Source organism: Tauraco erythrolophus, assembly GCF_009769465.1.
Source record: "Tauraco erythrolophus isolate bTauEry1 chromosome 27 unlocalized genomic scaffold, bTauEry1.pri scaffold_49_arrow_ctg1, whole genome shotgun sequence".
NCBI lineage: Eukaryota > Metazoa > Chordata > Aves > Musophagiformes > Musophagidae > Tauraco > Tauraco erythrolophus.
The window spans coordinates 638,908-666,584 of record NW_028238560.1 but is presented as its reverse complement, the minus strand read 5'-3'; the positions used below and the strand labels follow the sequence as shown (position 1 = coordinate 666,584).

The 27,677-nt window shown below is 51.8% G+C and overlaps 1 protein-coding gene across 1 annotated transcript in view; it reads left to right on the top strand.

Moving 5' to 3' along the window:
* Positions 1 to 272: 272 nt before the first annotated feature.
* The window catches only part of LOC104380113 (voltage-dependent L-type calcium channel subunit alpha-1S), a 48,346-nt gene continuing 20,941 nt past the window's right edge, over positions 273 to 27,677 (top strand). The window contains 24 exon segments of the mRNA XM_086630319.1: positions 273 to 433; positions 5,075 to 5,180; positions 14,772 to 14,911; positions 15,496 to 15,629; positions 16,194 to 16,346; positions 16,634 to 16,839; positions 17,444 to 17,489; positions 17,492 to 17,549; positions 19,278 to 19,330; positions 19,333 to 19,382; positions 19,384 to 19,426; positions 20,441 to 20,522; positions 21,061 to 21,221; positions 21,921 to 22,142; positions 22,726 to 22,786; positions 22,788 to 22,935; positions 24,698 to 24,830; positions 25,286 to 25,341; positions 25,343 to 25,401; positions 25,527 to 25,623; positions 26,398 to 26,467; positions 26,702 to 26,791; positions 26,794 to 26,837; positions 27,119 to 27,247. Of these exon segments, the coding sequence (XP_086486445.1) occupies positions 273 to 433; positions 5,075 to 5,180; positions 14,772 to 14,911; positions 15,496 to 15,629; positions 16,194 to 16,346; positions 16,634 to 16,839; positions 17,444 to 17,489; positions 17,492 to 17,549; positions 19,278 to 19,330; positions 19,333 to 19,382; positions 19,384 to 19,426; positions 20,441 to 20,522; positions 21,061 to 21,221; positions 21,921 to 22,142; positions 22,726 to 22,786; positions 22,788 to 22,935; positions 24,698 to 24,830; positions 25,286 to 25,341; positions 25,343 to 25,401; positions 25,527 to 25,623; positions 26,398 to 26,467; positions 26,702 to 26,791; positions 26,794 to 26,837; positions 27,119 to 27,247 (2,502 nt within the window).

The window sequence follows — 27,677 nt, the reverse complement described above, 5'->3', positions numbered from 1 at the left end:
CCAGTGCGCCGAGTAAAGAAGCAACAGCTGCAGGGGCCCTTTCGCTGCCTCAGGAGATGTGACAGCACCCAGGAGCCAGGCTGGGATCTAAATTTAAACTCATGCTTTGTGTGTTTGTATATGCAAGTGCAAGCTCCAGCTTCCACTCCCCTGTCACCTTCCCCAGTGTGTGGAGGAGGCAGGCTCCACAAGAGGGGAGATCCAGAGGAGCTCCAGCTGGCTGGGACCTGGGGAAGGGGGCACAGCCGTGGGCCAGGAGGGAGAGAAAGACCATGGAGCCTGCTTCTCCCCAGGATGATGTGAAGAAGAGGCAGCAGAAGGAGAAGTCCAAGAAGCCAGTGCCACCAGCAGCTCCCCGGCCAGCCAGGGCTCTGTTCTGCTTAACTCTGCAAAACCCCCTGCGGAAGGCATGCATCAGCATTGTGGAGTGGAAGTATCCTTCTGGCTGCACAGGCTTGGGAGCACTCGAGTGTGTGACTGTGAGCGGGGTTAATGGGGAGGCTTGCTGGGGAGCAGGACCCTGTGGGCTGCAGGCAGGAAAGCTGTCATCCCACTTCAAGCCTGTGTTGGCTCTCCTCGGGTCTGTAAAAGGCAACAAGTCGCTCCGGCAGCCCCGGTAGGATGCATCGGCAAACTGGGGGCTTGAATAGGCTTGTGGGGAAGCTGGGGCTGAGAAGCAGGTCAGGCTGTGAGGACCCTCGAAAGGGTGGTATGGGGGACAGGCAAGGACAGTCTGCGTGGCATGGGACTTGCGGGAGTGAACAGATTTTGTGCTGGCAGGAGCTGTGCTAGGGAGAAACAGCAGACAGCCCTTCAGGAGGGGAGGTTTGGCATGTGAGGAGAGGCCACAATGCCCTTCCCAGGGTGGGGATGGGGCCAGGCTGAGGGAGCAGGAGCTGAGGATGGAGCTGGGGACAGCAGGCTGCCTCAGGGGAGAAGTTTGTGGGTGGGCAAGCTGCTTGGAATGGCTCTTTGTGTGTGTCACTGCTTGCCTGATCCCACAGCTGCTCCCTGCGCCAGTGGTGGGGGCTGGCCAGCATCCCCTGAATCCTTATCGATTCTGTTGTCCTCTCAGCTCTCCATTCCCATCTCTCCCAGCACTACTGTTAGAAGTAAAGGCTTTGTGACCAATACTGTTCAGAGGGACAGCATTTCTCTGTGCCTCTGGCTTAACTGAGGGATGGGTTTTGGGTGGTTGCTCTTTGATTGGCCATCTTTTTACTGGGACGTTATAGCTCAGAAATACCAAAATATCATGTTTCTGCCACTCATCCAGGAACTATTTTAGGCCATTAGATATTGCCTCGTTCACCTGTATTTTATGGATGGGAGACGAAACATTTCACTTTGGCTTCAGCAAAACATTTGGACTCAAGCAAAAATGATGGAATTTGGGGATGTTTGCAGCAAATTCAGTTCTTCCACCCCAACTTTTCTCATTTCAATTGCTGAACCTATCTGTGTGTTCCTTGCCTTGGCAGAATCATTCCAGCCCTGGCCAGGCTTTGCTTTTCTTTGAGGTGGCTTGGTCACCTTAGGTTGGCTGTGTTGCTGTACATGTAGTGCCGCAGGGACACCGAAACCATGCCCGGACTGTCAGAGATGCCATCTTGTTCAAAGCCCAGGGTGCCCATTTGTAGGCACTCAGGGCATGCTCACACCTCTGATGGTGCTGTGCTGGCCATGAATTTTGAGCTCTTCTTCCTTCACTGCAAAAGGGCTCTCTGTCCTTCAAGGAGAGTGAGCAGAGCTAAAATTGGGGAATTCTCCCTTTCTGCTTCTCTGGCAGGAGGACTGGGTTTTTCTACAAGCACATGGAAGGGAAGTGTGTCTGTGTCTTAAGTAGGCACTAAGTATGGAAGAACTTGGGCATGCACCCTAGTAGCAGGGGAAGAGCTGGAAATAGGACTTAGATCTTCCACCATGCTCAAACGCATTCCTCTTCCTGGGCCAACACATGCCAGAGAGAGTGCGTAGCACAGTGGGGGTCTTTCCCATGTCGGTGCCCTGGAAGGGGAGTGTGCAGGGGAGAAGTGGTTGTCCCACCAGGAAGGTTGCAGGTGATTCTGACCTGTCCAGGGCATTGGGTTTCTCCAGTGCCTCTCTTGCTCCTGGCTGAATTTATACCCGATGGCACCTGGCTTCCCTGATTCAAGGATCAGGGTTTGCAAGACATGACAGGGTCGTTGAAGTTCCTGCGGGTTGTTATGGTCTGCAGGGCCTGGCAAGCTGCCAAGGGGAGATGAGCTGTGACCATTTTCTGTGGAGATACCTGGGTTCATTATTGCAGTACATGTTCCTGTTCTTTGGGCCCACGTCTGCTGCATGGCCAAAACTGAGCCTCAGGAGTGGGAGAGGGTCTTTACCAGGCAGTTGGAGGGTGGTGAGTGTCACTGCACTAAGCCTAGAGTGGGTGAGAGTCAGACTGGCTTGAGGCGAGAGGTGGTTTTATGCTGAAATTTGCTGCCATCTCAAAAACCAGGTTTTTTAGCACAAGGAAATCTGGGTATCGTGTGCTTGACAGCTAGTCCAGCAAATGGATGGTTGTTGGGACATGTCTAGCTTTCTGGTGTCAGCCTGGTATTTCAGGTCATTTTGTAGCCAGGAGGACTTCAAGGCAGATGGGTTAGGAGTCTGGAGACCTTGGAGGACCACAGAGCTGCAAGACAGATGTTGGGACCCTGGGATGCTGTGTGACAGGAGGCTGCTGCGAGATTGCAGGACAAGGAGATGAGGAGGATGTTGAGGCTCTGGCTCAGTGGCAAGAGGCAGAGACACCATGCCCAGTGACACTACCTGCCTCTTTTTTGCTTCAATCTGTCCCACTGTGTTTCTAGCTAGTAATGGTGTCAGACTCACAGACTCGCAAGCAGCGTGTTGAGTCCAGCTCCCGTTGCAAGATAGGTCACCCTTCAAGAAGGGCGGCTTGTCACCCTGTTGGAGCAGGGAGAGAAGCCTCTAACCCTCAGGCTCTGCCCCTTTACCTGGAAGACAGAGGGGAACAGCTTTTCCAGCTGACTTTAGGTTTTAAAATGTCATCAAGTTGATGGATAGAAGGGCCCAGAAAAGGGGAAAATAACCCATGATGAGCATAGGACACAACTGACAGCACTCAGCCAGCTCAGTAGTTCAATATGGAGAGAATGCTCCCTAGGTGCCCCTTGCCCCATGGTGCTGCACTGGATAGTGGCATGGCCACCACAGCCCAAGGCAGGTCTTAGCATAATTATTTGGAAAGGTGAGATAATTAGTTGATTAACCATTGCGTAGGGAAGCATTAGCATGGCTGCAAGGCCTCTGTGTTGGGGTACTGAGTTTCGAGGGCTGTGCTGGGCTCTATAGTGGCATCAGTCTGCATGGCTGAGCTGTAGATGCTTCCCACGGAGTGTGTTCCTGGGAGCTGTTCTCCTTTTGAAAGTCTATCCAGAGTGAGATGGGGATGTTGGGAAATCCTGTCTTGTACTGGAACCTCTGTACCCACTGGATGAGATTTAGCAATTTGCCCATAATGGCTGGTTTGTAGTCACAGCTGGCGATGGGGATGAGAGATCTCAAAGCAGTTTGTGGGGATATACTCGCTGTGATCATAAGTGTGGATGTTGGCTGGTAAGACAACGGAGAGAAGAGGCTGGAGGAGAGTGTGCTGATTTATGTCACTATTTGTTGATTTACACTGTAGGTGGGTCTGGCCCAGTGGGGAGCTGGACCAACATTTCAATTTCTCTATTTGCCTTTAGTTTCAGTGGCTTCCAGGGGTATAGGCAAGGCAAGTGGTCAGCGGCAGCTGAGATGTGCTCGTTGAGAAACATTATTGGCTAGGAAACTTCGAAATTAGTATTATGACCAGAAATGTTTCTTGGAGGTTTTCGCATCATGCTGTATCCAGCTGTCTTCTGGCAGCATGAGGCTACTAGATGAGTGGAAAAGGCCCTTTTGCTTTTAGGTATGTGCCTAGCTGCATGGTGCAGTGACTGGGCAAAAGCTGCATGGTTGCAAGCAGTTCAGAGCTGCAGCAGGGCTTGGATGTGACCAGCACAGAGCCAGCAAAAGATGATGACTATCTGCTTCTGACCAGATGTCTACTGCTCTCCCAAGGTGGTAGATTTGGACCATGCTGGGATGAACAGAGAAGAGCCCCGGGATGACAGCCCTGCCATGGATGAGGTCCTGGAGCCAGAGTCTGGGGCTTCAGAAACATGATAGATGAAGGCTGACCGTGAGGTTTCAGTGGCTGAGCAGAGCAGTGACAGCAGCAGGAGCTTGGGAGTGACCAAGTGCCTGTCCTAGAGCCTTCAGGGGAAATAGCAAGTCACCCCATTTGTTCAGAGATGTCATAGGGCCCAAAACAGTACAATTCCACCTTCTAGGGAGTGGGACGGAGCTCAGGCTGAAGCACTCTGGTTACTCCCAGCCTGTGGCACTCCTGGGGACAGTCACAGGAGCACCGCCTTCTCTGAGGCTGTAGGACATGGGGGATGTTAGCAGCTGGATAGTCTGCTAGAGACCCTGGCTGAGCTGTCTTGTCCCTAGATACCTTCTAATCAGGGAGACGCAGCCTACCTGAGATCTGCTGCTCAACAATGTCTTCCCTCACAGATGCTGAGTACAGAGGGAGCCAGGGCCAGAGCAGTCCAAAGCGTGATGCCTTGGTTAAGTGCCTACATTATGCATGAGGGTCCTGACCTTCATGATGATTCACTGAAGGATGAGGAGGGGGAAACTGCCAACTCTCCTATCCCCTAGTTATTCCTCCACTGCAGCCTTTTAATTTGTGCTCCTTCCCCATATGTTCTGTGCCAAAGCTGCCCCTCTCCAGCAGCCATGTGCTGAGTGTCCAGGCCCTGTGTCTCATCCTGGCCCATTCCCTCCCTCCAGAGGACCCAAGAAATGGGCAGCAACTGAGGGTGTGCAGAAGGCGAAGTCTGACTGCTGTCTCTGGTACTATGCCACAGTGGGAGGTTGTTTCCCCGTAGCCAGTGGGATTTCCCCACACCTACCCAGGGCAGGGCATGGCAGGGGCAGAGCTGTACCTGCTTTTTTGTTCCCATCTCCACTCCTTAATGCTTCCTCTCAGACCCTTTGAGATCATCATCCTTCTGACCATCTTCGCCAACTGTGTTGCACTGGCCATCTACCTGCCGATGCCTGAGGATGACACCAATGTTGCCAACTCCAGCCTGGTAAGGCACAGCCCTTCCCACTGTTCTGCTGGACAGTCAGGTGCTCAGCTTGGAGGGCTCTGCAGAGCTGGTAGCTCAGTGTGGCATGGGTGCAGGATGGTCATACCTGTAGCGGGGGCATGTGCTTGCTGCTGCCCTGTGGGGTGGCAGTCAGGTGTCATCGCTCCAGCGAGAGATCCTGCGAAGTCAGAGGGAGGCAGAATGGTGGAAAACCTGCTGCAAATGGGTTTCAGACAGGCTGAAACCACCTGTAAGATGAGATCAAAGGCAGACAATTGGTATGTCAGCACACAGGAAGGAAACTGATGCCAAAAAAAGAGCATGTTCTCTCAGTTTTTTATCATGACACTTCGAAAGGAACATCCTGTTCCAGAGATGCTCAAATGTTTGGTTCAGCATTTTTGAATAAATTTTTCTGACCTTTCATTTCAAAACAATATTTTAATTTTGGTACTTTTTACTTAAGAAGAAAAAACAAAACACCGCTGTTAGGCAGAGAGGTTGCTCTTTCCAATCAGTTATTCCTTTTTTTTTTTTTTTCGCCCCCAGTCAGTCCATTTGGCCTGGAATAAAATGTTTTGATGTGATCCAGGTCAACAGTTTTGCACTATTTTTAGGTTTGCCATCCTTTCCCCTCTTTATATCCCCATTGTGGTTCGATCTACATTGATTTCCATTGAGAGTCTGAGTTTGGTGACTGAATGAGAGCATCTAAATACGCCCTTTTTAAATGAATGTTCTCTTCTTCTCTAATTTCAGGACCCTCAGTGTTGGGGTTGGGGTGTGTGTGTGCAGGTATTGCTGGCAATTTGTGACTTAAAAAGCCCCTTCTGGTTTTTCCGACTGTTCCTAAGGACTCTGCAGGGAAAAATAAGCCAAGAATCAGAGATACAAAATACAAAGCAAGGTTTTACTAGTGCAGTTTTTAGTTCCTTGAACTGCTTTTTGTCTGTTTCCCTCTCAACCGGCTTTTAGTGGCAGTGAAGATAGTGTTTACTTCTAATTTCCTTGGAGAAAGAGAAAAGGGGTCACTATTGGCAATGTTTTATTACATCTTTTAAAAATAAACCCAAGACAGGTCCACAGAAGTGGGGAATTAAAAATACCCACCAGAGAGTTAATTCCTGGGTGTTCATTCGACCTCCTAGGTGCACTGTCTGACCAGCTTCTCTAGCACCTGCAAGCTCGAGGCAAAGTTAAGTTCAAGATGCTGGTTTTGGGTTCTTCCCTGGCCAAAGAGGCATAACAGGATTTGAAAGGTGCAGTTATCTCAGCTGAGGGATTAAAGAGGCAAAGTGAAACGGGGCATGTGGAGCATGGAAAGCAGGAGGTGGCTTCCTGTTGAGAGAGGGTTTAGGATTTGGCTGAGAGCAGGAATGCCTGCGAGGGCGAGCTGGAGTAAAGAACAGCAGCATGTGACAGAGTGGCATGATGGGGGGGACAGCCTGGCAGCAACCTGCCTCATGGTCCTCCCGGGCAGGGTGGGGTCCTGCCCAGTAAGGACCAACAGCCTTTCTAGTTAATGGGAGGCAGGCAATGTGTACTGACTACTGTCATGTATAAATGAAATTTCATCTATTTATGTTTATTGTGTATTAGATTACTTATGCTATATCCTAACTGGGGATTTTTTCAGCCTGTTGCAATGCAAACAGGCCTCTATATCAGGAGCTGGCAGCCCCAGGCTTCTGTTCTTTCATTCTTCTCTGCTGTGCCTTTGTCATCATGTTCTGGTGGCTTTGTAAGAGCAGGTCACCTCGGGTATCTGGCTGTGCTCTACAGAGAGCCCACAGGTAGTGCAGCAAAGGCTTGTTGGAGGCATTTCTTCTGCAGCAGGGAGATGCTCAATGCATTTTACTCTCTCCCTGTCACTTTTGAATTGCCTCTGTTGGCCAGTCCTCGCTGGAGAGGATTGAGTTTATCTAAAGGACCTGAAATTGTTGAGGAAGCAAAATTTTTGAGGGGAGAGACAGAGTCAGAGCAGTGAGAACATGCCCCATGTTATTTGGAGGCAGGATTGATGCTCACTCTTATCAGAGCGACTGCTAATGGGTGTGCAGGAGCCTGTCCAGCCCAAGCTTCCTTCAGAGCAGCCTCCTGCCATCCCAGGCACTTAATGCAGTGAAAGCCACTCTACTCTGAAGTTGAGGGTCTCCAGCAAGGAAGTCTTGGGAAGGAAGAATCTCCTGGGAAACCTCTGCTGCCGCTTTCTTCCTGCAAGGTTGGGAAATCTGCAGAGCAGGCACACTTGTGACTCTGTCTTTCCAGGGCCACCCGGGCAAGATTTGCACACAGAGTTTACACTAGATTTGGAATTAGTCTCATGAAAACTTTGTTATCCAGAACTCATTTTGGAGGGTTAAAAAAGTATGTTTAATAACTCGTAAATCTTCTATGAATCCATTTTGCTTTATCTTGGAATAAATATAGTTGTTAATTTCAACATATTTCATTATTATTTTTAGATTAGATTTCTTCTGATCCAGAAGATCTTTTTGTAGTGCTGTTTTCATCTAATTTGTCTGATTCCAATGAAATCGAAGTATTTTCTTTGACCCTGCTGAAATGATTTTGACTTTTCAACTTGATCAAAAATTCACAGAATTATTTTCAGTTTGACTTGAGTTTCCAAATTTGTTAATGAACTCCAAATCACACTGTTTGTCTTTCACTAGTAGCCTTGCTCCAGGAACAAGCAAGTTCAGAAATGTGTTAGCAAGGCAGGTTATTCAAGAGGATTCACTCCAAAAATTGCAGATGTCTGCATGCGAGCTGGCTGGCTAGACTCCGTTTATGGTCAGTGGAGAGAAATAAAGGCAAATTTAGAGTAGGATTTGTCTCCTAGGGCAGTTGGTCTCCTTGTGCAGTCTGGTGGGTGGTGTTTGACATGCTGCACCACACTAAAGTAGCTAGTTTTTGCCACTAATAGGACCCAGGGGTGGCTGCTCAGAGGGAGGCCACCCTTTCAGAGCATCCAAAAGCAGCTGGGCTGAGTCCCATGTGCTTTGTAAGCGTATCAAGTAGAATGTGGGGTCTGGTCAGTGGGGGACAGAGCTGGAGCTCAAGCTATACAGAAGACACTCTTAGCACAGGTGATGGCCTATATGTAGGCACTCTGTTAGTATCACAGATAATGGCTTTATATTCAGGTAGAAGAGATGCTTAATATAAAGGAGTATTTTGCAAAAATCTCACCATTTCGGGTTGCCTTGGGTTGTATCTCAGGGAACCCCTGTGTTTTAAAGCCTGAACATAGCCCAGGCACAATTCAGTTACAGGAATATGGGCATCTGATGCCATTGCAGGTGGAACAGACCTCCATCTGCTGCTGTGAAGCAGTGTGACTTGCTTGTGAGTCTTGTGTAACATCTGCCACCCCAGGACTCTCTCATGTAGCCCAGGGCATCTCCAGTAACGCTGAAAACAGCTACATTTGGACAGCTGACTTGTGTCTAGCAGTGCTTCAGCAGAGATTGCTGCTCCAGTGCTGATTTTGAAGAGCAAGTGCCTGCTGTCAGGTGCCTGTCCCTTGAGGCTGGCATGGGTCATTCCCTGAAGGAAAGTCGTGATTCCATGTGGCTTTCCAAGAGCTTGAGGTCACCCTTGATCACCTGCAGTCCTCTAATAGCTGTGAGAATAGACCACACACCTGCACATCTCCATACGCAGACTCGGTGCATGGGACTTCAGAAACTACTGTTGCTCTTTTACCCAGCATCTTGAGGGTTGCACATAAAGATGCAGCTGTATGAACTTCCCTTGCCTCAGTATTCCCCTTCACTATGGGCTGAGGCTGCTGTCCAGGGCCGGCATGCTGCCCAGCTTGTAGCTTGACAAGCCTGGCAGCCTCCCTGGCTCAGCCTGGGGTTTTGGATAGGCAACTGAGCCAGGGCCCTATGATCTCCCTGTTGCTCTTCCTGGCCCTACTCATGGGTGCTTAGCCACCCCGGGTGTGTTCTCATATGCAACCCTCTTGTCATGAGGTTGCCCTCTTTCAAGCTCCTTTCCCCGTGGACAGCGCTGACGAGAGAATTTCACCTCTCCTTTGCACAGATCCCAGCTGTGACTGTTGATGCACAGCATTTGCCCTCTGATCTGGCCAGCAGAGCTGGCTGCTTGTCCTGAATGTCAGCTGAAGTACAGCAGCTTCCAAAGCCTGCTCCATCAAGCAAGGTGCCCCATGATTCGTCCCCAGCTCCACAGCAAGGCTTCCTCTGGAGGGACCTTGCTGACCATCTGCTCCCAGCCCTGGATAAGGGTGGATTAGCTGCAGCTCCTCTGGATTTCTCTTCCTCTGGTTGGGTTTTCCACACCCTGGGTCTGACAGATGTCAGCTGAGTCCTTGTCCATACTGTGTCCAAATCATTCTCCTTTCCATGGTTTTGCTGGCTGAGGTGGTAGCCCTTGGCAAAGCTTTTTCAAATCAAACAGTCCTAGGACATCTTGTCCAGAGATAACCCTCAGGAATGCCACCAAGGTGTCCCACAGACACTTGACCAGGCATGGGGCAGCTGGTGTGACAGGGAAGAGACATGGAGCAAAGAGGAGCTGTGGACAGTAAATGAGGGAGACGTAATGGGAAACAACTTATCGTAGGGCCTGGCCCCTGCATGCTTGCATAGCTGCTGGAGAGGTTATTGGTTTTTTGGTTCCTGTCTCTGCAGCCCTGGGGTTTGTCATCCCAGGTCTGTCATTTGTTTGGGGGAAAGAGAGGAGCTATGGCTGGGGGATATGGCAGGAAAATCACAGCATCACAGAGCAGTTGAGGGTGGAGGGACCTCTGGAGATCATCTAATCATAGAATCATAGAATGATAGAATGGTTAGGGTTGGAAGGAACCTCAAAGATCATCTAGTTCAACCCCTCTGCCATGGAACCCTCCACTACACCAGGCTGCCCAAGCCTCATCCAACCTGGCCTTGAACACTTCCAGGGATGGGGCATCTACAACTTTTCTGGGCAACCTGTTCCAGTGCCTCACCACCCTCTGAGTGAAAAATTTCTTCCTTATATCTAATCTAAATCTGCCCTCTTTCAATTTAAAGTCATTGCCCCTTGTCCTATCGCTACACGCCCTTGTAAAAAGTCCCTCCCCAGCTTTCCTGTAGGCCCCCTTTAAGTGCTGGAAGGCTGCTATAAGATCACCCCAGAGCCTTCTCTTCTCCAGGCTGAACAGCCCCAACTCTCTCAGCCTGTCTTCATAGCAGAGGTTTTCCAGCCCTCGGATCACTTCGTGGCCTCCTCTGGACCCGCTCCAGCAGCTCCATGTCCTTCTGTGTTGGGGACTCTAGAGCTGAACACAGTATTCCAGGTGGGGTCTCACGAGAGCAGAGGGGCAGAATCACCTCCTGCTAATCCAACCACCTGCTCTAAAAAATTTGTGCGATAGGATTCAAAACTCTCTCAAATACTTTCCTGCATGTCTCCCCACCCTAAGCATTCTTCATGCTACGACAGAGGCCACGGCGAGAAGCAGAAATGTTTCTTGCAATGTTTCCTCCTGGACGTGGTTCGCAGCAGCCCCAAGGGGCTCGCCTTCCTTCCACTGCCCTTCCTGTGCAGGTTGCCAGGGTTTCCCACCATGTACTCAAAGGGCCTTCCTCTGCTCCAGCCTTCATTTTGTCTTGATTTCCAAAGGAAGAGGATTTCTGAGATTGCTGTAACTGTGTTCCCATACATTCATTTGCTGTCCTGTCCTGTTCTCCCTCTTACATCTGCAGGGCTTGTCTCATCTACATTCAGGGGAAGGGGAGAAAGACAGAGAGCTACTCTCTTTTGCAGAGCATAGTTCCTGTCAGCCTCTGGAGAACAACTTCTGGATGTTTTATGTTTAAACAGTCCTTATGAAAGAGCAGCAGCACAGCTACGTGTCCTGTGTATCCTGGTGCAGGCAGTCCACACATGCATCCTGGTCAAGCCATTGGTGCATGTAATGAAAATATTTTTATTGGGCAGGGCAGTCAGACACAGACACAGGTTTCCCAGGGTGGGTGTGGAGTCTTTGGATACATTCAAAACCTGTGTGGACAAATTTTTGAGCACCCACTATAAGCTGGCCTTGCTTTGAGCAGTGAGGGTTTCGACTAGGTGATTTCCAGAGGTTCCTGCTGGCCTCAAACCTTCTGTGATCTGTGACAACTGTCTCAGCCATGGCAAGGGCCACCCCTCAGCCTAGCAACGAAGGGCAGTGTGAGACAGTGGAGGTGATTGGGGCTGGAGCTGGCTGGTACTGAGGCTCTAGGAGAGGTACCAGACTGATGAGCAGGAGCAGGAACAGAGGGCACAGAGGAGGGCAGGAGGCTGGGGACAGTTTGGAGAGGGCAGGGAGATGTGTCGGTGCTGTGAGTCCTGCTGCTCGCAAAAGTCTTCTGCTGGGAAGCAGAGGTAGCTGTCCGGCTGTGTTACAGTCAGACTGTCCCTTCGCCATCTGTCCCCCACTTCGACCAGCTGAGAGGCTTTATCCATGCCCTGCACCCCTGTTCCCTGGGAGGAGACAGCAGGGACGTGGAGCTGGGCTTATGCTGACAAACCTGCTTGGCTGTCGGGGCCAGGAGCTGACATTGCAGAACAGGCTGGAGCTGCATCATGTTGCATCGCATTGACATGGTGCACGCTGTTATTCCTGCTGCTCTGTGGCTCAGTCAGCACCCACAGCTCAGGTTACTCTGTGTCCCCTAACATGGTTGAAGCATGTGTGTGTGTAGCAGCCCACTGTGTTATTAAGACCTGCGTCTTTTTATAGTGGCTTTTTGAAGGCTGGACTCTTCATACACCCAATCACAACTCTGCCACGCAGCCCTGCCACCCTTCCGTAAGCAGCCTCCCACCATGGGTAGCCAGCTCTGAAGTCTGGAGTTGATGAGAGGACGGTGGACGGCAGTGGCACAAAGTGGGTCCTCAGCTGCTAGAAACGGCCAGGACTTCAGTAAAGTCAGTGAAGTTGTGCCTGTACACGGCTTGCAGGGTCTGCCGTGTCTCCCTCATGGCACAGGCACAGGGTGGCCGCTTGGGTTGTGAGTGCACAGTCTCCATGCTCACCTGCATTACGGGCAGCACCAGAGCTGGGGGAAGAGCATGACTGATTTCTTCTCAGATGAGCCCAGGCACATGAAGTGGGTCTGCACCAGGTGCAGGACATGTGGTGCTTGACTTGGTGTAAAGTCTGCCAGGACAAAATACCCCTTGACTTCTTTCTGCTGGTATCTGGAGGTGGCAGTAAGTTTGACCTGGCTCAGGGACATTGCTTTGTGGCCACACGAGTTTCATTGCCAGTATGTGTCCCGCAGCTACACCTACCACTTGGAGAATCCAGAGGGAGTTTGCCGTGACCTTGCCTCACTGAAAGGCTACCCCACCTCAGCCCACTGACAACGATGCTTGTGAGATGTCTTCACAGTCAGGGCCTGGCTCCTTTTGCTCTGCTAACATCAGCACTTGCCCACAGTTTACAGCCAGATTAAACTGGGGGAACTGGACCCACAGCTGTAGGACAGGTAATGGGGGATCCTCCAGCCAGCACTGATGGATCGCTGCATAGACCCTTCATACTGGCTGTGCCAAGACTTCCCTGTGCTAGAGGGGTTTACACCAGCAAGATAGATTAGGATGATCCAGCTCCATGTGTGTGGCTGGGCCTGCAAAGCACAACAGTGAGCTGATACTGTAAGGAAATTAGCAGGTTACTGCCTCTCCAGGATCAAGGGACATAGCCAAGGTTGTGGGGAGCTGCCCTGCAGGCTCTCCCTTGGCTCATGTTTGAACCTTGCTGCTCACTGGCCGTACATGGTGGGCAAATACTGTTGGAGCTGGCCAAAGCACTGTTCATCTGGTTTAGGCTTCTCAAAGGGACCTCCAAGGAATAGCAAGTCACCTTTTGATTCTGGGCAAGGGGTTTTTAGAGGGAAAGCCTTGCTAGTCAGAGACCCTGGAGCCTGATTCTGTCCTACTGGATGAAGCAGGTTAGGGTTAGGGTTAGGAATTAGCTTTTGCAATGCTGGGGCTCCAGGCTGGATCCTGACACTCACCAGCCTGGGCCTAGGCAGTGGCAGGGCTGCCGTAGCTTGCAGTGGCTCCCCCATTGCTCCGCCGTTTGCAGCAGGGGAGGTGATACTCCACCACACCACTGGTTGCTGGCACAGCTCTGCAGTCCCTCCGTACCTGAAATTATCCTCATGATAGTTGTATTTACATGTCTAAGATTGCAAGTACAGGGTTTTGAGGACAGACTAGGGGGAATCTGTCACTGATCAGAGGGGCAGGTGGAGCAACATTGGGTTGCCTTTGCTAAAACCTTAAAGACAGAGCCCTGATAACACAGAGCAGAGACCTAATTGCAATGCTTAGGTCTCTGGTCTTACCATTGCTGCCCTCAGATTCAACAAGGAACTGGCACTTGTATGGGTGACAGTCATTCAGGGACACTTGGCATGGCTGCTGCTTTTGGACATGGTAACTAAGCAGGCAATACTTCTGTCTGAGCCCTGGCCCTGGTTTCTTAAATGGGCAGCATTTTCCATCTGGCAAGCCAGGTGGACCCTAGGAGGAAAGTGTGCTCATAGCACTGTAGCCTTCTCCAGTGGAGACCTGGTCCGGTTTGGTCTCAGAGAGATGATTCTGCCTTTCTGGGTGCAACTCCCCTGCAGAGCCCAAGCAGGGATGCTCTTTGCCCTTTGTAGGATGCAGACGGAGGAGAAGGGGTATGGAAACCAAAAATATAAATAGCCCTGACCATCTGGCTGCTTTGGAGGGGTTTTAATCCCAGTCTGGAAAGGGCCGTCAGCAGCAAGGACAGTGATCACAGTGACAGGCAGAACCAGGTGGGCACAGGCAGCTCTTGGCTGCACTCTGGAGAAAGATGAGCTATTCTGGGCCTTGCAGCTGCAGGGCTGTGCTGAGCCCCTGCAGTGGGGTGCCAGGGTCCATCCTGGGAGTGGGTGCAAGCCTGTGCCAGCAGAGCCCCCAGGCCAGTTTCTAGCAGCTCACTCTGCTGGCCAGGCATCTGGCATTAAACAGGAGGTTTTAAGGCCAAGGCCTCAGTTCCCTGGGAGCCCAAGGCGCAAGGGATGCCACAATGCAGCTGGCTTGTCCCATGGTGGCTGTGTGGTGTCTCCAGGACAGACCCAGCAAGCCCTCAGCTGGACGGGATGAGGAGAAGGAGTCAGTGCTACCTGCGGGAGGAAGGCTATGGGAGAATGGGAGGGTGAGGCAGCAGGGAGGAGAACCAGAGATACACAGTGCCCTGGGCCAGGTGCCTTCGGATGCTGGGTCAGGAAGTGGTGGCTTTGCTGACGTAGTTTGTAAGAACAGGTTCCCATAGCCCAGCTGTGGCATGTCCTGTCCTGGCAGTGTGCCATTGAAGACATGCAGGGGATCATGCTGCAGGCCAGAGAGCAGCATGTGGTGGCTCAGCTGCCACCCTGTCCTGCCCAGGGTAGCCATAGTGCTGCCTGGTGTGTGTGTGAGATCAGATGGTTGGCAGCAGGGGCTGATCCAGAGACACGCGGGGGGCAGCCATGCATGGTGGTGATACCAAGGGAAGTGACAGTCTGCTCTAACGGAGCATCCTCTCCTGCTTGCCTTTCCAATCCCCAGGAGAAGATCGAATATGCCTTCCTGATCTTCTTTGCCATTGAAGCGATGCTCAAGATAATTGCCTACGGGTTTCTTTTCCATACGGATGCCTATCTCCGAAACGGCTGGAACGTGCTCGACTTTTCCATCGTGTCTCTCGGGTAATGCAAGGAGGCGAAGCTGCTGGTGTTCAGCTTGTGCCAGGCCTGGTCTGTAGCCCATCAGCTACATCTATTTTTTCTAGTGACTGCAGTGGGTTTGGGGGCAAGTTGTAGACTCAGTTTATGGCTTTGTCCCATGGGCTCCTTTTTCATGCCCTGACACACCCTGGGATCCTCTCCCTGTTTCTTCCTGAAGAAACTCGTTTCTTCCTCTCTGACTCCTTAACACCTCTCAGGTCGCTTGCCCTGGAGAATGGGAGTGGCATGGGATCCTCCAGGGTTTAATGTACAGGGAGAGGGTTCACTGGGCACCAGGGCGTGAGAGGGTCCCTGGCTGCTCAGAAGAGAGGGTGGCACCCAGGGAGGGGTGCCTAGCCACAAGTGTGCCCAGGAGTTGGACTTAGCCAAGAACTGTTCCTTGAGTCAGGCTGAGCGTGGCTGGCAGTCTTGTCGCTCGCTTTCCTGCCTGCAGAGTTCTGAATCCTTAGCACAGATTTCTTGGTCTCCATCCTCATGCCTTTCTCTTTCTCCCTCTCCTTCTGCTTCTCCCCTTTCCTCCCTGCTCTGTGCCCTGGCTCTTTCAGGCTTATCACCATGACCCTGGAGCAGGTCAATGCGAAGCAGGGAGGGACTTCAGGGGGAAAAGGCGGCTTTGACGTGAAGGCCCTGCGAGCGTTTCGTGTGCTGAGACCCCTGCGCCTGGTGTCCGGAGTGCCGAGTGGGTGCTGGGTGCCCTGCAGCATGAAGGGCTGGCGGGTGGATTAAACCCCTGTGCCTGGCCAGGGTGGGGGGCCATGGGGCAGGTTTCTTGTTGCTGGATCAAGCCCAGCCACAAGGTGGTGTGGAGGAGCCACAGGTTCTCGCTTATCCTACAGCTTGCAGTTGTCAACATTGAGGATCTGCAGGTCAGCACACATTGTTCAATGTTGGCACCTTTGGGTGGCCAATGTGAAAGGGGCCAGGACCTCACTCAGAGCAGGGATCTCCTTCTCCCACAACTCATGTGCATACAGCCAGGATGAGAGTGACAGAACCAATGGAGGAGCATGAAGCAGCCTCCAGCACTGCCTTGTGCCTGGCTCTGCTGGTATCTTCTGCATGCTTGCATGGGGGGTAGAGAAAGGATTTCTTGCTTCAGAGATTTCAGTCCCAACTCACCCGTGCACCTCTTCCCTTGGCACGGGGCATTTCAGAGGCTGCTTGTCAGAAGGGCTGGCAGGAATGCAAGGTGCATCCAAAGCTCTTTAGGAAGTGGTTGATCTCTCCCTTCTTCTTGGTGCAGGCCTTCAGGTCGTCCTGAACTCCATCATCAAGGCCATGGTGCCCCTGCTTCACATTGCCCTGCTGGTCCTCTTCATGATCATCATATATGCCATTGTTGGACAAGAGCTCTTCAAGGGCAAGATGCACAAGACCTGCTACTACCTCGGGACAGGTGGGCCTGTGGCAGGGTGGCGATATGGCAGAGATGTCTCTGTACGGCTGCTGTGGGGACCACAGGAGTTCTGTGGGTAGCAGAAAGTCTGGTCTTGCCAGCGTCAGGCCTGGGAGTGTGGCAGGACCGAAGGATGTTTCGTACAGCACACAGCTTGGTGATGGTACATGGTATGAGGACGTGGTGAAAGGGATCCCTTTTGGAAAGCTGCTGCAGAAGGCTGGGAGGTGCTGGGACCTGCTCTGCTTGGCCTAACCTGTTGCTCACACCATGACTTTCCCCCTCAGATGTGATTGCCACGGTGGCATCAGAGAAGCCAGCCCCATGCACCAGCTCCGGCCACGGGCGACACTGCACCATCAATGGCACCGAGTGCCGAAGCGGCTGGCCAGGGCCCAACGATGGCATCACTCACTTTGATAACTTTGGCTTTGCCATGCTGACTGTCTACCAGTGCATCACCATGGAGGGCTGGACCGAAGTCCTCTATTGGGTAGGCTCCAGTAGCTTGGGCTTGGTGCCCAGCCTGGCAGAGGTGACTGCTGGTCCTGCCTCAGAGCAGGGAATTCCCCTCCAGGACACAGGACCCCATAGCAGGGCTGGGTCTCTCTGCCAGTGAAGACATCCTGCTCCCACCAAGCTTCATACGGTGATGCACATCCCATCATGCCACCAAGCACGTCTTCTGCATCTCTGCAGGCACTGCCCAAGCTGTCCTTGCTTTCTAGATAGACAGGAGGGTGCTCTAGCTCCCACCTTTGTGAAGGGGTACAGGCTAGGCATAGCAGAGGCTGGCTCGTGGATGCTTCTCCCAGCAAAACTCATCTTTTGCAGTCCTTGGGAGACTGTCTTGCTGAGGCTTAGGCATGGGACTGATGTTTAAAATCTGCTCCCAAATGCTTGGGTCTGGCTTTACCTCTGCTAAAACCAGATGCAGAGTCATAAGGAGCCAGGGCTCAGAGCTTGTGTTTATCTATCACCATCCCAAGCACTCACTTTAGAGGGAGCAAAGCTCCCAGAGGCTGTTGAGGAGGCCCTGAGGGGAGACAGACAGCAGACTGTGTTCAGAATGATTCATCTGCCTCTCTCCTTGCCAGGTAAATGATGCCATTGGAAATGAATGGCCTTGGATCTACTTCGTCAGCCTATCTTGCTTGGCTCCTTCTTCGTTCTCAACCTGGTGCTGGGGGTGCTCAGTGGTAAGTGCCACCCCATCCTTTCTCATTGCCAGCAGACCAGTGAACGTGATCAGAGTGTGGACATTGACTGATTTTGACTTAGAAGAAAAAAACCTGGAAAAGTTTCCCTTCCTTTTCCTCTCCCATTTCTCTCCTTTTTTTTTGCATGCTTAGAAACCCTGAGCCTTGAGTTATTTTTTGTGTTAGTGTCCGTGACTGTGGGGAGATTTTAGCTCAACACCCCAATGCAGAAATCTTTTCTGCAGCCCATGGAGCACATTATTAGGTGTTTGTAATGTGGTCTACCAGCACTCACAGCAAAAGAAGCTGAGCAGGAAGCTAAAAGGAGCAGTCCTTTACGCACAGCTGTGGGTAGAGACATTCGTTCTCACTGGTATCCACAGGTGCTGCCATCCTATTGTGAACACAAAGGATTTCCTTATGGCCAACCTAAGGAAAAACACTTCAATATGAATGCAAGGGATCCAAGAGAATTATTGTTAGTGTAATTAATGCTTCAGCAGTCTCATCCAAATACAACAACAAGCTGTCATCAGTCTAGTTACAATGACACTTCTATGTCGAATGACTCATTAGTGCTAATTCCCATAGTTAGTACAGTTCAAGCTGCTATGCACAGATATCTCTGTGCAATGCTCAACCTACTATGCATTGCTGCGGTGAGGTGCCAGCAGCATCCTGATTTGTTGCTGAGAAGTATGCGTTGTCCTTGGGAGCGAGGAGAGCTTTTCTCCTCAGTTCTTTCTAGACTCAGGGTCTTATTTTTATATGTTTCAATCCTGTGTGTGCAAGTGGATCACACTTATCTTCTCTATTAGTTCACAGGTTAGTTATACCTAATTACTTGGATTTGTTAGTCGTCTTCTATGGCAAGAATGATACGATAGCACAAGGTTAAAATAAATTGAGTATTCATGTAACTAAAACAAGCTCAAAACCACAAGACAGACCACAGGCACCTGACCCTTGCATGAAATTGGCTGTAACAGCAGGAGGAGCTGGACAATAATCATCTGATCCTAGAGTAAGTTGCAGGCACAGCAAATTTTCTGAAATATTTTTGCAAATATAACTGCGTTGAGATGAGGAAAATCCAGACAAGGCCTGACAAGTCCTGAGGCTTAGTATGTCTAATTATTGTTATAATGTCTGAGACCTATTACTAACACATGGCAACACCAGATTGGCTGGGCAGCAGATCTACGGTCCTGCCAGATACCAGGAGAGAAAAGAAATTAATTAAAAAAGAATTGAGAAGAGTGGGACCCCCCTGCATTGGCAGACCTGTCTTTTCCATGTTACCACGAAAGAGTGTCCTGTTTACTTGCCATGCGATGAGCTCATCTTCCCCACATGAGGCAGTTGTTCTACCTCCTGGATGGGTGAGACCCCACTTGCTCTAATCCTTAGCAGAGCTGGAGAACTCCCGCAGCGTCCAACGTCTAGCATCAGCTGGTCTGTCCAGCCACAGCATCCTGCAGCACAGAGCTCCCAAACAGCAGTCAGTGGTGGGGAAGAAACTCTGCCTGCCATCAGGCATCAGATGATGATCCCCCATGATCTTGTGTCCCGGAACAGGGCCAAGAAGCAGAAAGTCACTAGAGCAATCTAGTGGTTATACCAGGTGGTAGGGTATTTCAGGCTTTTCTCTTTCTACATGGACTGGCTGTGGTACCTGACCTCCACACCATCCCCCTCTTGGGTCTCACTCTGCTGCTTGCCTTGGTCCCAGTGAGTTCACCAAAGAGCGTGAGAAGGCCAAGTCACGAGGCACATTTCAGAAGCTGCGGAGAAGCAACAGCTGGAGGAGGATCTGAAGGGCTACATGGAATGGATCAACCCATGCTGAGGTCATGGACAGTGACCGGGCCAGAGGAGAAGGTACTAGGTCTGCTTAGTCAAAGACCCTTAGCTTGAGGGTTGGGTTCCTAACACTGATGATCTTAGCAAGGCAGGGCAGAGACCTTTGGAGGAGTCACAAAGACCCATTTTGCTGAAAACCTATGAAACAGAATGGTGTGACTTCTGCAGGACAGTTTCCTTCCTCTTTTTTTTTTCTTCTTTCCTGAATCATTTTATTGAATCTGACCCAAACTAGCGATAAACTTGGCCCTCATGCTAAATCTCCACCTCAGCTACTGTTTTAGTATTTGCTGACTGTTGGCAAGCCCTAGGTCTCCTTTGGCAAAAATGCACTTGAAACAGCCATGAGAAGCCATGAGGACCACGTGCACTTTGGTGTGTCGGGGCAGAGTGCAGGATTACTAGCTCACACACTAGCAGATGCATGGATTTCTTGCTATTGCTAAACAACTTAAGGGACTAGAAGGTGGCTCAGGGAAGGAGGTGAATATACAGGCATCTAGCCAAGGCTCAGCAAGGCCTGGGAAGCTCTGCCACTGAGCTGCTGTGTTTGCTATGCCACCCTGCCTAGTGAAATAACTTTTGATGCCTCAAGCTGAGCGATACATGTGTGCAAAGAGCCTTGGGAACAGTTGGAAAGACAAAACGGCTTCCTCCACATCTGTGGTCAGTGCACTTGCAAACCTCCTGTTGTTCAGCATTTGCTCAGATCACAACTGACCCCAGTTTTCTCTGTCCTGGGAGTGTCTCGCACTGAGGAGCCTGCATACACACTACTGTCTCTTCAGGCTGCCTCTCTTAGTTGCGGCTGCTCTTGCTGCAGGGCAGGTGATCCTGATGCCTCCTGCTTTGATTTGCACCTGACATTCAAAACCTGCTGCCCAAACTCTTGCTACCGTCTCCTTAGGGTGGCATTTTTTGATTTCACTTCTGATGGAGAAGCTCTTCTTCTTGTGCTCATGGGAGAGGTTCCCTCCCACATGTTTTTCCCAAGGGCTCCAAGGAAAGCCTGAGATATCCTTCCCTCCTTAGGTATGCTGCCATCGGATGAAGGAGGGTCAGAGACAGAGAGCTTGTATGAAATTGAGGGCATGAACAAGTGGATTATCTACTTGTAAGTATACACTGGTTGAACCATCTGCTGGTCTGCATGTGGGCTTGCAATGTCTCTTGCTTGCTGTCCTGGCTGGACCAGGCTTTCTGGTCAGCCACCAGTTTCTGGGGGAGAGCCAGGGGCTGTGTGCTCAGGAGGAGATGCAAACATTGTGGACAGCAAACAGGGAATTTTGCTCTAGTTCTGGCAAAAAGCCACTTCCAGGTGAACAGCCTCTTCACTTTGGGACCAGGCTCTGAGCATCCTCTCATGGCCTGTGCAGCATGGCTTGTGATTGAGGAGCTGGCCAGGAACAGCCAACCAGAGGTGACTGTAGGCCAAAAAGAGCCAGGAGGTTTTTGTGTGAATGAACTGCAATGCCTGAGTGAATGCACCACGTGCCAGGGGTAGGATTATGTTCCTCAGCACTTTTCAGGGTTTCAGGGAAGGCCCCTGGAGAAGGGAGCACAGGTGGCTTTGCTCTGCAGTCTGCATGCACAGCCCTGGGCTGAGCAGCACCCGCTGGCTGGCTCTGCTGACCCTTTGGCCGTCTCTCCAGCCGTCGATGGAGGCGTTGGAACCGAATGTTTCGTAGGAAGTGCAGGAATGTGGTGAAGTCCAAGTTCTTCTACTGGCTTGTCATCCTGCTGGTGGCACTGAACACCCTCTCCATCGCCTCTGAGCACCACTTCCAACCAGAATGGCTGACACAGGTGCAAGGTGAGCAGAGCCTGAGGGAGAGGGAGGGCCGGGGACAAGCTGGTGCCCTGGAGACATGCATGAACTCTTACTGTGCATTCACAGTCCACAACCACATGGCACAGGGTCTGTTAGACACATGCAGACTTGCTTGTGCACCCAAACAGCCTACCTGCACGTGTGTGTACACCATCACCACTGCACTGTCGCCCAACTGCACATTGAACGTGTGTGGTGCATGCATGCATGCATGGCGTATATATTTTTAGGGATGTGGGTTTGTGTGGTGAACACACATAGAGTGTATGCATTTACACCAGTACATGCATAGTACACCAAACACACATTGCATGCACTCATGCAGTACAGCCACAGTACTTGCACCCACACACACAAACACACATAGACACACGGAGTACAGTTATGCACACAAGTACTCAGCTCAGCCACGCATACACGTATGCACGCACAGCCCAGTATGCATGCACGCACTGCAAGGACTCAACGGCACAGTATGCCGTGCTCTCACACATGCAAGCATACAGTTGCACGTCACCCTTCTCCTCATCTTCCTCTCCTGTGTGCTCCCTGAAAAACAGCTGTAGCTCAGAGCTCGGTGGGCAAAGAAGGAGGGTGAGCAGCACTGCCTGCCTTCCTTCCTGCCATGCAATGCTGAGATTAGGAGGTCCATGCTCTGATGAGCTGGATCTCCCATCCCAGACAATGCCAACCGGGTGCTGCTCGCACTCTTTGTGGTTGAGATGCTGCTGAAGATGTATGCACTGGGCCTGCGCCAGTACTTCATGTCTCTCTTCAACCGCTTCGACTGCTTCGTGGTGTGTGCGGGAATCTTGGAGACCATCCTGGTGGAGCTCGGCACCTTGTCACCCCTGGGCATCTCTGTGCTGCGTTGCATCCGGCTCCTTCGCATCTTCAGATCACCAGGTTGGGAAAGGAGCTTTTGTGTGTGCTGGTGGCTCACAGTCCCCAGGCATCCCTGGCCTTGTCCCTTGGGAGGGCTGCAGCATGAGCAGAGCTGGTAGCTCCTGGATGGATAAACAGAGGCCGAACTGGGGATTTCTGTCTCCTGGACAGAAATAGTCTGGGAGTGGCAAGGAGGACAGAGCAGGGCTTGCTGGAAGTCTTCTGGGGTGTTGTAAATGGGGGTGCTGTGGGCCAGGAGTCCTGGCTTCTCTTCCTGGCATCAACCTGCTGTGTATTCATTCCTCTTCCTCATCCTGCCTGCTGGTGCCTGTGCAGGCAGCAGGGTGTCTTTACCTGTCACACCAGGTGTGGAGGCAGCAGGGTGTCTTGCCTGTCACATCATGCCTGAGCTTCATTTCCACCTCCTGGGGCCTGGCTGGAGCAGTCACAGTGCCCAGCCTGTGAGTGGTGCTGGTTCAGAGCCCCCCTTACTGGGCTGCTGGCACATCCCCCTGGGCCAGGTGGTCTGTTCCCTGTGCCCACCTAGTCCTGCCCACAGTCTTCCCCACTCCATCTCACACACGGTCCTGTCTTTCCTCTTTCAGGTACTGGACATCCCTGAGCAACCTGGTGGCCTCCCTGCTCACTCGGTCCGCTCCATTGCTCGCTGCTCCTCCTCCTCTTCCTCTTCATCATTGTCTTTGCGTTGCTAGGCATGCAGCTCTTTGGGGGCAAGTTTGACTTCGAGGACATGAAAGTGCGGCGCAGCACATTTGACAACTTCCCCCAGGCCCTCATCAGTGTCTTCCAGGTATAGGACTGTGGAAGTGCCACAGAGGGCTGGAAGAAAGGGTGCTGGGAGTCTCAGCTGGGCCATGGGTCTCCTGGCAAGAGATGGAGCTCAGAGAGATCATAGAATCATAGAAATGGTAGGGTTGGAAGGGACCTCAAAGATCATCTAGTTCCAACCCCCCTGCCATGGGCAGGGAAATCCTCCACTACACCAGGTTGCCCAAAGCCTCATCCAACCTGGCCTTGAACACCTCCAGGGATGGTGCATCCACAACTTCTCTGGGCAAACCTGTTCCAGTACCTCACCACCCTCAATGTAAAGAATTTCTTTCTTATATCTAACCTAAATCTCCCCTCTTTCAGTTTAAAGCCATTGCCCCTTGTCCTAGCACTACACACCCTGTAAAAAGTCCCTCTCCAGTGTTCCTGTAGGCCCCCTTTAGGTACTGGAAAGCTGCTATAAGATCACCCCAGAGCCTTCTCTTCTCCAGGCTGAACAGCCCCAACTCTCTCAGCCTATCTTCATAGCAGAGGTGCTCCAGCCCTCTGATCATCTTCGTGGCCCTCCTCTGGACTCGTTCCAGTAGCTCTATGTCCTTCCTGTGTTGGGGACTCCAGAGCTGAACACAGTATTCTAGGTGGGGTCTCACGAGAGCTGAGTAGAGGGGCAGAATCACTTCCCTCGACCTGCTGGCCACGCTCCTTTTGATACAGCCAGGATACGGTTGGCTTTCTGGGCTGCCCGCGCACATTGCTGGCTCATGTTGAGCTTCTCATCCACCAGCACTCCCAAGTCCTTTTCCTCAGGGCTGCTCTCAATCCATTCTCCGCCCAGCCTGTATTTGTGCATGGGATTGCCCCGACCCACGTGCAGGACCTTGCACTTGGCCTTGTTGAACTTCATGAGGTTCTCACAGGCCCACCGCTCCAGCCTGTCAAGGTCCTCTGGATGGCATCCCTTCCCTCCAGCGTGTCCACAACACCACACAACTTGGTGTCATCTGCAAAGTTGCTGAGGGTGCACTCAATCCCACTGTCCATGTCTCCAACAAAGATGTTAAATAGCACTGGTCCCAGTACTGACCCCTGAGGAACACCACTCGTCACTGGCCTCCACATGGACATTGAAACCGTTGACCACAACTCTTTGAGAGCGACTATCCAGCCAATTCCTTATCCACCGAGTGGTCCATCCATCAAAACCACGTCTTTCCAGTTTAGAGACAAGGATGTCGTGTGGGACAGTATCAAATGCTTTGGATAAGTCCAGGTAGATGATGTCAGTTGCTCTTCCCCTATCCACAATGCTGTAACCTCATCATAGAAGGCCACCAAATAGTCAGGCAGGATTTGCCCTAGTGAAGCCATGTTGGCTGTCACCAATCACCTCCCTGTTTTCTATGTGCCTTAGCATAGTCACCAGGAGGATCTGCTCCATGATCTTGCCGGGCACAGAGGTGAGACTGACTGGCCTGTAGTTCCCTGGGTCTTCATTTTTCCCTTTTTTAAAGATGGGGGCTATGTTTCCCCTTTTCCAGTCATTGGGAACTTCACCAGATGTGAGATGTGAATTTGTGGGAGGTTATGTGGCGTTGAGGCAGGAGCAGAGAAATGAGATTGGGGTCACAAGCAATAGTGCAGGTTCAGGGCTGAGTAAGAAGGTGGGGTTTGGCTGTGGTGTTTTAGGGCTGTGAAGGTTTGGGGCTGGAGCCAGGAGGGCAGGATTGAGCTGCCATGCTCTGCTGTGGGGCTTTGAGTCTCTGTTTCTGCTCTGCTCCCAGATCCTGACCGGAGAGGACTGGAATTCAATCATGTACGATGGGATCATGGCCTACGGAGGCCCATCCTTTCCTGGCATGCTGGTCTGCATCTACTTCATCATCCTTTTCGTTTGTGGAACTGTATCCTCTGCTTGCGAAGCCAGACCCAGGCTCCCTATACCCAGCCCCCTAACATCAGCTACACAGGACTGTGAAGCTGGGGAATGGGGGGCTTCCTTAAGCTTTTCAGTTCTGAACAGCAGGGGGACAAATCACAGGCTTCAGGGCTTGCATTGGTGGTGGCTGGGGTCTGGAGTCTGGAGGAGAGCACACCACAGGTGAGTTTGGATGACCAGCAGGCATAGATTCAGCCAGCAGTCAATGCAGTAACAAGACTGAGATGGACAGACTGAGCTAAGGCAGAGAGAGGGCAGCCAGCCCAGAGCTCAGTACTCACAAGGATAGGTTAGGGTTAGGGATCACCAGCCAGAGTTATCTCAAGGGCTCAACTCCAGAAAGGTTTCTCGGGGCACCCTGGAGACTGTGGACAGCTCTGGCCACATCCTCCAAACAGGAACCAAGTTTGTGTCCTCAGCATTGTCCCTCCAGATATTCTTCTCAATGTCTTCCTGGCCATCGCAGTTGATAACTTGGCCGAGGCTGAGAGGCCTGACCTTAGCCCAGAAGGCCAAAGCAGAGGAGCGCAAGCGACGGAAGATGTCCAGGTCAGTGCTTCAGTCGTTGGTAGTGAGAGCTCCCAAACGAGGTGCTTTGATGCGAGGGGACAGAACAGCATCATCCATGCCCTTGCACAGTGTTCAGTTCCTACTCTCCCCTCCTCTCTGCTCAGAGGTTACCCGGAGAAGTCTGAAGATGAGAAGCAGATACTGGCAAAGAAGCTTGAGCAGAAAGCAAAGGGAGAAGGGATTCCACGACAGCCAAGGTCAGTACTGGTAGGGCTGAGTGGAGCTCCTTGGGAGCTCCTGTGAGGGACCAGGCTTCTCTTCCCAACAGCCAGGACTGACAAAGGCTTGGAGCCAGCCTAGATCTGGACTCTTCTGGGCCAGAATCGCTCCTCGCCTTAGAGTTCTCTGGTGATGAGGGCTCTGTGGGTGCAGGCAGGACATGTTGCCTGGTGAAACAGGTCCATTGCTGAGGATCCTTTTCCTCTGATTCATTTCATTGGCCACAGCCGGTTATCAGTCATTGAGATGGGCTGGGTACACACCAGTGTGGAGAGGAGCAGAGCAGGTCAGCATCATCCCAAAACTTCTTTTATGTCCACACAAGCACCCCCTGTATGCAAACCCCTCTATTCAGCTGTGCTGACTGCATGCCAAGCTGCCTCTTAAAACCATCTGGCCAGCAGATACTTCTCTATACACTTTCAGAGACGCCCCATGGGAGCTCCCCCAGGAGTCGCCTCATGTCTTATTCCACCCATGATATGGTGCATGGCCCTAGGCTCGTTCCCAGCACACATTCACATTGTCCGTCCTCTTTGTTTTGCTCTTTGCTCAGTTGCAGCATCCCTGAGGTGTTTCCCCTCACCCTACTCCATCGTGGGCCAAGACTCCATGTGTTTGGTGCAGTATGGGCCAAATACAGAGACACTGCTTGCCTCACATGGCTTCCAAGATGATAGGGTCTGGACACATGCAACATTTGGCAGCAATGCTGGCACACACAGCTGCCTGCTCTCTGTCTCTCCCTTGTTTCAGTTAAAAGTGGACGAATTTGAATCCAGTGTCAATGAAATCAAAGACCCCTACCCTTCTGCAGACTTCCCAGGTAAGACTGGTCCCTGGCAGGGCAGCAGGAAAGCTGGGGAGGCACTGCAGAGGCATGGTGCCAGAACCCTGGCTGTGTGAGGAGTGAAGGATGTGGTGACCCTCCGCCAGCCTCGGAGTACTGAGGTCCTGCTGGCACAGATGCCAAATCAGGATCACAGGATTGTCTATAAGGTCACACACTCTTTGCTCTGGGTGATTCTTCCCTTTTTCCCTCCTCATGGGCACTCTGCAGGTGATGATGAGGAAGATGAGCCTGAAATTCCCCTGAGTCCTCGGCCACGCCCCCTTGCAGAGCTACAGCTGAAAGAAAAGGCCGTGCCCATGCTGAAGCCAGCTCCTTCTTCATCTTCAGCCCAACCAACAAGTAGGTGCTGATCCTTCTCCGTGCCTTGTGGACCCAGGCCTCGCCCAGGTACCTCTGGCACCAGCCTTCCCAATGGGTCCTACTTGTATGTAACAGCCAGCTCTGAAGGGAGTCAGCTTACAGAGAAAAGTCTTCTCTGTGGAAGGGCTGGCACAGACATCCTTTCATGCCTAGGGCCTTGCTGTTCTCCACATTTAGCCATAACCCTCTCTTCCAGGCTACCATGGCCTCTGTAGTGTCCCTCTGGCCTGTCACAGCATCACATGCCGTTTCTGTCCTTGGCAGTTTCGAATGCTGTGCCACAGAATCGTCAATGCCACCTGGTTCAACAACTTCATCCTGCTCTTCATTCTGCTCAGCAGCATATCGCTGGCAGCTGAGGATCCCATCCGGGCTGAGTCCTTCCGCAACCAGGTGCTCATGTAGCTGTAGAGGGTTGGGATGGGTGGAGGAGAACTCATGGATACTCCCAGCACCCTAGTAAGCAAAGACCTGCTTGCCAGATGTCATGCCTAGGCAGGTAGCTGTGATTTCATCCCTGCCTCTGGGAGGACGATATCCTCTGGGAGGAGAGGCTGGTTGTGTTTTTCGTTCAGGGCCACGCTGGGACAAGTTTTTATGGCTCCATGTCTGAGTTTACTTCTGGTGAAGAGATCCATCTGACAAGATGTGTGAGATTACCTTGGTTCAAGACTGTGGTGGCTTATTGGGGATAGGGACATCCTGTGAGGTGGCAAACTGGACCACCTCCAGGTGCAGCACCCTGAAATGCTGCTGACATGGAGCAGTGGTAGCCACAGGTCTAGCCACACGAGCACAAATGGGTCTGCACCCTTGCAGTGTC